The 11708-nt window shown below is 42.7% G+C and overlaps 1 protein-coding gene across 1 annotated transcript in view; it reads right to left on the minus strand.

Annotated features, from left to right (window-relative positions):
* Nucleotides 1-11708, minus strand: part of RPRD1B (regulation of nuclear pre-mRNA domain containing 1B) — a 56341-nt gene that overhangs the window by 16074 nt on the left and 28559 nt on the right. Inside the window, exon 6 of the mRNA XM_007447717.1 lies at nucleotides 8947-9122. Coding sequence (XP_007447779.1) covers nucleotides 8947-9122 — 176 coding nt within the window. The remainder of the gene's footprint in view (nucleotides 1-8946; nucleotides 9123-11708) is intronic.

An 11708-nucleotide genomic window follows, 5' to 3' on the forward strand; every position in this document is an offset into this window, starting at 1 on the left:
AATCACATCACTTTTTTCAGTGTAAAGTCTCAAATGTCAGTGAACCATGCCCTTAGGTCACCAAGTAAGTGAAGTACATTATATGGAGCATTTTCCCCCCTGGAGTGACAAGAGATTAATATAGAAAGAACACACACACACACCTAAGCACACACACCAATAGATAAAAGTTCCAGCTGCAAATCTGGCCTGAGCTATAATCAGCACCTAAAATGAATGGAAGGAATCCAAGGACTAAACACTGCCTCCAAACTCCAAATTACTCACAGAACCACACAACTCAAGAAAAGTCCCCACCTATTGGAGGGAAACCTATTAAAAAAAAAAAAAAAAAAGGGTCCCACATCAAAGGGATGAAAAAGCAGTAAGCAAGCCAAGGCCTGCTGTGTGGGGAAGGATATGAGTACAACCCCCTGATCACCTGACCCATGTAAGCAGACTGACCTGCCTCAACGACTATTCTATAGCCCGTGGTGCTGACAGCACTGCTAGTCTACGGAGGAAAGAATGACATGCTGAGGAAGGGCAGTGAGTGTAGAGAACTGCTTAGCGGGGGACCAGGCAGGGCCTCTCAGTTCCCAGGGGAACACAGTAGATGATCACTGGAGTCAGGTTTCAGGAGACTGGGGTTCTGGTCCTCACTGACTTCCTCTGTGACCCTGAACTGCTCATATAAATGCTGAGCTTTGTCTTCTCATCTAAAGTGAGGATTAGGGAATTCCCTGGTGGTCCAGTGGTTAGCACTGCGAGCTTCCACTGCAGGGGGCACGGGTTCAATCCCTGGTCAGGGAACTAAGATTCCGCATGCCACACAGTGTGGCTAAAAATTTTTTAAAAAACAAAAAACAAACAAAAACCCCCTCCGATTATAAAATGAGGATTAGATCACCTGCTCCCATCTGCCCTACTATAATGGACGATGGCTTTCATCACCACGGGGAAAGGGGAGAATTTACTCCAAAGCTGACAAAAAAGGAGCTCTCTATCTCCACCTACTGCCTATCCCATTACAAGAATAAACACTTCTAACCACCTGCTCCCTGCAGGGAGTTGGGGGATGCTGCCAAAAACAACAGACGGCCAGCAGTTTGGTTTAGCACCCCTCAGCTACAGTCAAAGACTTGCTCAAGTCTGTTATAACCAAATTACAAACAGATACATGAAGAATCACAAGACAGTGCTGGATTCTGGGCTGTCTCCCCCTTCCCAGCCGTGTTGCCTGAAGTAGAAAGCTGTGCTCCGAGTATTCATCACAGCTGAGGGGGAGGAGCCACGCTGGGGAAAGAGCAGCAGGCCCAAATTCCATGAACCAGTTTCTCCCTTCCTCGCAGAGCAAGAGCACGCACAGTTATAGCAGGAGGGGACTCAGAACGTTTGTGGCAAAGTGGGCTCTCTCAAATTCAGAAAGGTTTTCTCGAGGGCCACTTTAGAATGCTTTCATGCAACCATTTTAATTCCCCTACATAAGATGTCATGTCTCTGAAACAAGATTCTTGGGATTGCTGAAATGATCAACTCTTGGCTACTCTTCTGTGTAGAGTGTCTTTCTGCTGTGACCTGACCTTATGGAATAAATTAATTTTAAAAACCCACAATAAAGAAACAAAAACACAAACCCAATAAAAATCACAAGACGTCTGCTTTGAATTGTATTCCTGGTCTGGGCTAACTCTGGGTCTGAGTTTCTTTACCAATTCAGAAGCTGGACTATACAATCTCTAAGGTTCTGTCCAGCTCAGTAATCCTGCTAACGACCTTACCTAGACATCCAGGTCTTTACTTTGCAGAGTGAAGCTGGCTGTCACTGACCATGCCCTGGTAACTTTGTTGAGCACACACGCATACATATGCATGCCTTCTAGAGGTGTGTAAGACACTGCCTACTGAAAGGAGGCGCATGCTGTCTTCTACTGTGGTCCCTGATACCGAGGGCACCTAAACAGGGCCTTTGTAATATCAAATGCATCAGTAAGTGATACTCTAGCATCTCTTTTAAAATCCTGCAGCAGAAATTAAAGCACACCTAAATAATTGGGAAGACATCTCATGTTCATGGATTAGAAGGCTTAAGATTGTTAAAATGGCAATAGTGCCCAAAGCAATCTCCAGATTCAATACAATTGCTATTAAAACTCCAACAGCCTTTCTTGCAGAAATGGAAAAGCTAATCCTCAAATTCACACAGAATTGCAACAGGCCCCAAATAGCCAAACAATACTGAAAAACAACAACAAAGTTGAGGACTCACATTTTCTGATCTTAAAACTTACTATGAAGCTACAGTGATCAAAATAGTTGTGAGGGCTTCCCTGGTGGCGCAGTGGTTGAGAGTCCGCCTGCTGATGCAGGGGACACGGGTTCGTGCCCCGGTGCGGGAAGATCCCACATGCCGCAGAGCGGTTGGGCCTGTGAGCCATGGCCGCTGAGCCTGCGCGTCCAGAGCCTGTGTTCCGCAACGGGAGAGGCCACAACAGTGAGAGGTCCGCATACCGCACAAAAAATAAATAAATAAATAAAAAATAGTTGTGATACCAGCATAGGACAGACACACAGATCAGTGGAATAGAACAGACAGTCTAGAAATAAACCCATACATCTATGGCCAACTGATTTTTTACAAAAGTGCCAAGTATTCAGTGGCGGACAACAAATGGCGCTGGGGCAACTAGATAGCTATATGCAGACAGTGAAGTTGCACGCACGTCCCCCTGCCCCACCTCATGTCATATACCAAAATTAACTCAATGACCCAAATGTAAAAGCTAAAACTACAAAACTCCTAGAAGAAAAAAAGGAGTAAATCTTCATGATCCAGGATTTGCCAATGGATTCTTAAATGTGATACCAAAACACAAGCGACACAAGAAAAAACACAGTAGAACTCACCAAAATTAAAAACTTACTACTTCAAAGGGCATTATGAAAAAGTGAAAAGACAACTTATAAAATGGGAGAAAATATCTGCAAAGCATTTATCTGGTAAGAGTTTAATACCCAGAACATACAAAGAACTCTTACAATTCAAGAACAAACAAACAACCCAATTCAAAAATGGGCAAAGGCCTTGAATAAACACTGCTCAAAAAAAAGATACACAGGGCTTCCCTGGTGGCACAGTGGTTGAGAGTCCGCCTGTCGATGCAGGGGACGCGGGTTCGTGCCCCGGTTCGGGAAGATCCCACATGCCGCAGAGCGGCTGGGCCCGTGAGCCATGGCCGCTGAGCCTGCACGTCTGGAGCCTGTGCTCCGCAATGGGAGAGGCCACAACAGTGAGAGGCCCGCGTACCGCAAAAAAAAAAACCAAAAAACAGATACACAAATGGCCAACAAGCACATGCTAAGATGCTCATCCCCGTTAGTCGTCAGGGAAATGCAAATCAAAACCACAAGATATCGCTTCACATCCACTAGGAATGGCTAGAATTTAAAAAGGACAGACAGTTATCAAGTGCTGACAAGGATGAGGAGAAACGGGAACCCTCATACACTGCTAATGGGAATGTAAAATGGTACAGCTGCTATGGGAAACAGTTTTGGTGGTTCCTCAAAAAGTTAAACATAGAATTCACCTTATGACCCAGCAATTCTATTCCTAGTTATACATATACCCAAGAGAAATAAAACGTATGTCCCCACAAAAACTTGTACACAACTGTTTACAGCATCATTATTCATAATGGCCAAAATGCAGAAACAATCCAACTGTCCATCAACAAATTAATGGGTAGACATTTTTTCATACCTATACAATGGACAATTCAGCCATAAAAAGAAATGAAGTACCGATACATGCTACAACGTGGATGAACCTAAAAAACATGGTAAGTGAAAGAAGCCAGACACAATTACATGAAATATCCAGCACTGGTAAATCCATGGGGATAGAAAGCAAGTTGGCAGTTGCCAGGGGCTGGGAGGAGGGGGCACATAGGGAATGACTCGTTAATGGGTACAGGATTTTCTTTTGGTATGACGGGATGTGAAATGTTTTGGAACTTGATATAGGTGGTGGTTGCATAATACTATGAATGTATTGAAACGCCACTGAAATGCATACACTTTAAAATGGTTATTACTTTTATGTTCTATACGTTTCACCTCAATTAAAAAAAAATCTGCAGATAGGAACACATCTCCCCAGAGCTCTTCCCTGTGTGGCATAGTAGTCTGTGTGTGTACCAAGTGGCATGTTTATCACAGAACTGTCTCCTTTCAGTTCTAGAGCACTGCTAGTCAAACACCACGATGTAAAAGAAACCAACTGATGTGTTAAGGTGGTAAAATTTTGGGTACCTTCCCCCTTTTGATTTTTTTTCTTCAATGCTTGTACAAATAGATTTCCTTCTCTCTCTCTCTCTGCTTTTCACATGCCCTGATCAGTCAGATGGAACATACCACATCATACTTTCTCCAAACTGACAAGATGGGAACTTTGTCCTACTCTATGGCTTGTAAGCTTCTAGCAGTCACTTGGGGTAATGGTCACCTCTGTCACCCAGAAACAAACCTTCCTTTTGCTCCAAGAACTGAAGTTTAGAGGCTTTTCTGGTACCTCTGGCCTTTTCCTTTTTGAATTCATCTTCTTCTGTATCCTCCACATTCCTTATCCTCACCTAGGGGCTGCTGTTTGTGCTTCCTTCTACATGCCTTCTTTCCTATTTCTGTGTTTCCTCATGTTCATGACAAATATTAAGCAGCTCTCCTTCTAACCCTGCCTGGAGTTTAAGGCCAATGTCTATCATAACACCCAAAAGGAAAAGCAGAAATAAAAGAAAAGGTAAAAAAAAAATCATCTCAAAATGAATCAGGATTCTACTTCAAGGGAAAAAAAGAAAAGCAACACAAAGGAGGAAACCCACAGTTTCCATCAAATACTCACCTTTCTCTACTGATATATTCTTTACAACCAAGAATTAATTTTTTAATTCAACCTAGAAAATCCTCTTCTTTATGAAATAAGGTTTCATCAGGTGATGAATTTCACTCACAGAACAAATATTTACTGAGGAACGATTATGTTCCTGACACTGTAAGAGCAGCTAAAGAGCACATACTCTAAGGAACTTTGCAAGAGCTGCTGAAGGCAGTATGTTGTTCAAAAACTGCCCATGCATTTTATAAATCTCTTATATTTTAAATAAACTTCGGATCAAATTAATGTTAAACATTAACATATTCATTTTTCCTTGGTCTATTTTAACTTAGACACAGTGAGTTAGGATAGTCCCCTTACTTAGAACATGTCTCACATTCTACTGTAACTCCTTTTTCGCTGTTTTTCCCACACTAGACTGGAAGCTCACTGACGGGAGAGTGTACATCATGCTCCTCTCCGATTATCTCCCGCCTGGCATGGGCTTTGTTGACTTCATGGCTGAGTAAGCAGCCCTTGAAAGAGTATGGAGCCTAATTCCCACAGGAGGGCTCCGGCACCCCGCTCCCATACCTTCTGCCTTTGCCTCCTTTCATAAATCTGTCTGCTCCAGTCTGGCTGTTCTCCATTTACAAATGTATTTCCCTTCTTCAACTGCTACTTCCTTTTAAGAAAAGGCTTTAGTGCCTGTGAGGAAGTTTGGACTTAACCTTAAACAATAATCACAATTGCCAATTGTCTCCTTGATCTATATTATGTACAATCCCTCAGTTTGGTTTTATATTCACCGATGCTGTTTACTCAAGAATATGATTTCCTTGAGGGCAGAAACACAATCTCTCTGTGAGCCATAACTCTGTCTTCTACATCCCAGGGTCTGAATCATTCTAGGCTCTGAATCATTATATTCCCTATCCCAAACTTTAGAAGCCACTGAGAAATCTAACATAAAATTCTCAAGTGAAAAAATAAAAAGGTATGATTATTACGTAAGGAAGATATAAACTTGAATAAAGAAAAACCTTACCTGTTAACAAATTAGAACTTTGGGAAGAAAAGAGACTCTCAAGCAAATAATTACATTTCTAGAGTTCTAAGAATTCCATATTCTACACCGACAGCAATGAAAAGATTAAAAAATAAAAGCAGGGCTTCCCTGATGGCGCAGTGGTTGAAAGTCCGCCTGCCGATGCAGGGGACACGGGTTTGTGCCCTGGTCCGGGAAGATCCCACATGCCGCAGAGCGGCTGGGCCCGTGAGCCATGGCCGCTGAGCCTGCGCGTCCGGAGCCTGTGCTCCGCAATGGGAGAGGCCACAACAGTGAGAGGCCCGCGTACCGCAAAAACAAAACAAAACAAAAGAAAAAAATAAAAGCAGACTTCATGATGTGGCAGTTTTAAAACAAGTATTGGCAGTATTAAAAAAAATAAATGTTAAAAAGGTAGGTAACTTTATTTACTGTCCTCATCAGTAAGAGACTTTTGGAAGATTTATAAGAATTCATAGTAATAATGCATCTTTCAAGTGGCACATACTTAGCAAGTTTTATCATCACCGTAAGGATATAATGGAATTAAGACCAGTCTATTATGGGATATGAGAGAAAAATCTCAGATTCTAGGGAGCAAACCGTTCATATTTTTAGCAAACATGGATAAAGAAAGAACCATCTTTCAACATCTTATGTTATACCTAATAGTTTGTTTTTTTAAATGTAGTAAATTTAGCTCCACTTTAATGATGAATAGTTTTGCTCATGTGGCTGAGAGACATGGTTTGGAATAAGAACTGGCAGTTCACAATCTGTACTTTCCAGTGGTGGGACATACCTGTTCTGATTCTTAAAGCAATGGAATTCCAATGCCCAGATGAGTAAAGAAATTTGGGCTGGAAAGCAACAAAACACACTCAAATCTCTGATCCATCTCTCTGCCTCAATGACCTCTTGTGGCATCTAGCAAACCACTGGTTCTACCAGAATGATCCCCCAAGAAATAAAGGGAGGAAAGTGCAACTATGAGGAAGGGAGACGTACAAAGAGTTAATTCACGCTACCAACCCAATCTCCTTCTCAAAGACTCTGTCCTCTATGGTAGTGTGCCACGTTCCACCCAACAGCAGCTGCTCATGATAATCAACGTCTGACAGATCAGAGAAAGCCCTTAATGTGTTGCCAAGGGGCAGTTCAACAGATGGCATGGTGACTTACAACCAGAATCATTAATTACACTCTCTTATTAGTCCCAGGGCACAGTGCTGAAAATGCTTCCTCAGTGAAAGATGAGCATTTCAGATAAATGACCGTCTGGTACTGCCTGTCAAACTCCCTTTGGGATTTCTGGTCAGTGTTGATTTCTAAATCTAAACCATACTATTTTTATAGCTGTTTCCCATCTTCCACTTTCAAGCTGGCTAGGAATATGAAATTTCCACCACTACTACACATCACAGCTCCTGTAGTCATTGCAGGTAACAACATGGTAAAGAGTGCCCATCCTTCATTTCCCCGCACAAGTCAGGTGACTGTGTTGAAAGGCAAACACAACCATGTAAGCCACAGGGCTAGCTCACTTTTCCCTCCCTCTGTGCCAGAGAATGTGTTTCTTTGAGTACAGGGCTGGGGGAGGGGGACTATCCCCTCCCTCCCCAATCTACTCTGTTTCTTGTAGTAAGTGACTGATTCTCCAACTCAAAACTGTCTTCCCTTCCCAAACCACTGGCTGCAACTCTTCTCCACGTCTCTTTGAGAAAAAGAAGGGCAGACACTGCTGAAAAGGAAGCCTAGCAGCTGGAAGCAAGCAAAAGTTCCCAAATGTCCACACTGCCGGTTCAGTTATCTCAAAGGACTGAGGATAAGCCACCATGTATTTAATTAAGAAGCCAGACAAACGCAAACTAGAGAAACTAGTTCTGAAGGCTCTCTCCAAGGGCACTCAGACAATGTCAGCTCAGAGTAGAAATTAGTTCCTTCTCAACAGTACGAGAACTGGGCTCCATAAACATTATTATGTTTACGTGGAATTTTAGAACAGACTGCAGACAGAGCTTAGAGGCACATTACTTATTGGCCTTAGCAAGGATACAAGTTGGAAATAAATCTCAGTATAACCCGAAAGAAAGAAAATTTCAAGCATTTCCCAAATATTACCAAACAAACATTCTTTGGTTTTGCTGAATGCCTATTCTTCCTGTACCTCAATATACATTTTGGGTTTTTTTTGGCTGCACTGGATCTTTGTTGCTGAGTACGGGCTTTCTCTAGTTGCGGTGAGCGGGGGCTACTCTTCGTTGCGGTGCGTGGGCTTCTCATTGCAGTGGCTTCCCTTGTTGCGGAGCACCTGCTCTTAGGTGCACAGGCTTCGGTAGTTGTGGCTCGCGGGCTCTAGAGTACAGGCTCAGTAGTTTTGGAGCACAAGCTTAGCTGCTCTGCGGCATGTGGGATCTTTCCGGACCAGGGCTCAAACCCGTGTCCCCTGCACTGGCAGGCGGATTCTTAACCACTGCACCACCGGGGAAGCCCTACAGTTGTGTTTTTTTAATATGAGTTCAAACTAAAGCAACAGTAGTACCCTAAATGCTGTTATTTAAGGCTTCATTGTTTGTTTTCTGCATTCCCATTTGTTCTTTCCTGGACATATAAAAACATGACTTTGATTTTTAACTAGGTTCAGATAATTACAATATCTGATAGGGAGCAGCTAAGCCCGTACACCACAACTACCGAGCCTGCACTCTAGAGCCCGCGAGCCACGACTACTGAAGCCCGCGTGCCTAAAGCCTGTGCTCCACAACAAGAGAAGCCACCGCAATGAGAAGTCCGCGCACTACAATGAAGAGAGGCCCCCGCTCGCCGCCAACTAGAGAAAGCCTGCGCGCAGCAACGAAGATGCAATGCAGCCAAAAATAAATAAATAAATAAATTAATTAATTAAAAACTCTGATGGATGTTCTCATCTCATGAATTTTTTTAAAAGGAAAAAAAGCGTGTTATTTAAGGCATAATAAAAACCTCCTAATGTGGGTTGCAGGAAGGGAAACTTGGGAAGTTTGGGTCTGCCTTGCAATGTACTCACTTCTAGTTTTTTCTCCTTTTCTGACAAAACATCTTTCTGGTTCTGGGTGTACTCCACCAACATCCGAGCCAGCTGGCGTCGGTCTTCCAGTTCTGCCGCCAGGCGCCCATTATATTCGGCTAGTAACAGACATGCTTCATCTACTGTTTTTGAAAGACGTTCAGCTGCCTCTTTGTCTAAGTACAAATGAGACCAAAAAAAAGAGAGACAATATACAATGACACAGGCATAATTGCAAACATTTCTGGGGGAGGTTAGTTTCTCCCCTAACATTCAAGTCCAAGAACAGGCCAGAACCTGTAGACAAACAATGGACTGGCTGACAGAGAAATCCAAAGGTACTCACTCCTGTCAACAAGACAGGACGTTTCTGAATTACCTGAAGTGAGGCAATTGTACAAAGAGGGGAATCTGGTAAATGATTTCTAAATGCCTCTACCAAAAAATGAATAAATATAAATAAATAAATATCTATAGCGACAAAAGCTCTACAAATAAACAGAAAGAGATATTTAAGGTCATTTGTGAAATAATATTTCCCTGCCTCTGAGAATTTCAAAGGTGCTTTCATTCATATCATTTCATTAAATATTCTTTGCATATCCCTCTGAAATACAAAAGCAAGCACTCATTTCTTGGGTGTGGAAACTAAGACTTAACAAAAGTGACAGGTTCAGTAGCAGGTTCTTTGCTGAGGAGCTAGGACTCAAAACCACATCTATAAAATGGACCTATAGGATTCTACTTCTTAAACTATGTAAGTCTTAAACCTCTTCTTCTATTTAACAAAATATAGGGTCTGATAAGAAGCTTCCAAATGCTTTTGAATGTGACTCACACTGAGAAATACTTTATATACATACACAAAAATAAAAGAAACAGAAGTTTCATAAAACAATACTTTCCTTAGTATGTGCAGGGTGTTCTATCTTCTAACCCATAAAAAAAAAAAAAAATGTTGGTCATTATCTACCAGACTGATTTCAGGTCCAATTAATGGGTTGCAACTCATTGTTTGGGGAAAAAACTATGTGGAAGAATCAAAGTATAAGAAAGGGTATCCTTGGAAAGAAGGGGTGAACAAGGCTCAACATTAGGAAATAAGAAAAGACAAAGGACTGTTTGTATTTCAAAGAAGTGATGTAATTAATTACGTGTGGGTATGGTGAGATTAAAATTTTTAAGTAGGTATACCTCATTTTAAAAAGGCCTTAAAGGATCGAGAGAGATCGGTGCTTTGAAACAAAGCACTAGAGACTCCAGTAGTTCCATGGGACAAACTCAAAGTGAGTTACAGTGATACAGATCCGGTGCTTCCTATGAATACAGGTCGACAAGGTGAGAGACCTCAGCATTGTCATACATTAACCGGGATTTAAGAATTCCAACACAGTTTCTCTGGCAAACAGTCTGCCTGACTTTTAGATGCCTTCTCTACGTGAATACTGGAAGACGGACTGTTGAGGGATTCCAAATTAGGCCTGATGTCAAAGATCAGGTACTTCTATGCTCCTCGGGGACAGGGAAACAACAGGATGTTCTTGGTGGAGGAGGACTGAGCCAAAGAGAACACAAAGGAAAGAGACATTCTCAGCCGCTGAGGGTGAAGCAGACAGTGACACTTACTCTTCTAGATTGGTGGTGCGGTCTGGGAGTAAGCCGCTGGGGTGGTTAGGCTGCTTTAGCTTTGTCACTGCTTAGCTATTTTTTGTAATGGTTAATTCATTAAAATGTGTAAGTGCCTGTGGCAGAAAATGGCAAGGAAAACACTAATTTTTGAGATGAAAATAAATAAACAAAACCAATTCTTCTACACTCCAAGAAGTGTACAAAGGAAATAATTCATTCACACAAATAATTACAAACCAGAAAAAGAACCTGCAGTAGTTTTATGAGCTACAGAAGAATATGCAGCCAAAACGTAGCAGCGAGATGCTCACTTTGAAAAACTCACCTGTGGCTGTCCTCACATGCTCTGTCTACCCTCCTAGCCACACAGACGAGGGCTGTGTGCCTCTTTTGGCCAGCCCTTCACTTGCACATGGGCATCCCACCCCCTCCTGCTTACTCCAAGACTCAAGTTTCTGGGTCTGTCCCCTGCGTTTCCCCATGCCTCATCAACTTCTCTCCTTCCGGAAGCACCGCACCAGCTCACACACACGCTGCTCTATCTTCTGTGTGTCACTCTCTAGCTATTGCTCCACATCCCTGATCCTCTTAAAGCAGAACTTCTCAAGGGAGCTGTCTATCCTCCTGGTACCCACCTCCTCCCCTACTGTTGTCACTAGACTCACTCCAATCAAATTTTACACTCCAAATCTTCCAATTAGCCTCACGAATATGTGGGCTCCTATTGTGTGTCCAACACCGTTCTAGGCTCTGAGTCAACAGGTAACACAAAGGACAAAAACTCTCTGCCCGCAAGTTTACAATCTCAGGGAGGAAGAGAAATAAATAATACACTATATTTTAGTTATTTACCAGCTGAAGATAAGAACTCTACAGAAAAATAAGGCAAAGAAAGAAAAATGGGGCATTCAGAGGGAGGAAGGCAATTTTAAATAAGGTAGCCAGGGACTTCGCTGGTGGTGCAGTGGTTAAGAATCCACCTGCCACGTGGGTTCGTGCCCCAGTCCGGGAAGATCCCACATGCTGCGGAGCGGCTGGGCCCGTGAGCCATGGCTGCCAAGCCTGTGCATCCGGAGCCTGTGCTCCGCGGCGGGAGAGGCCACAACGGTGAGAGGCCCAAGTACCGCAAAAAA

Source organism: Lipotes vexillifer, unplaced genomic scaffold, assembly GCF_000442215.2.
Source record: "Lipotes vexillifer unplaced genomic scaffold, Lipotes_vexillifer_v1.1 scaffold397, whole genome shotgun sequence".
Classification (NCBI taxonomy): Eukaryota; Metazoa; Chordata; class Mammalia; order Artiodactyla; family Lipotidae; genus Lipotes; species Lipotes vexillifer.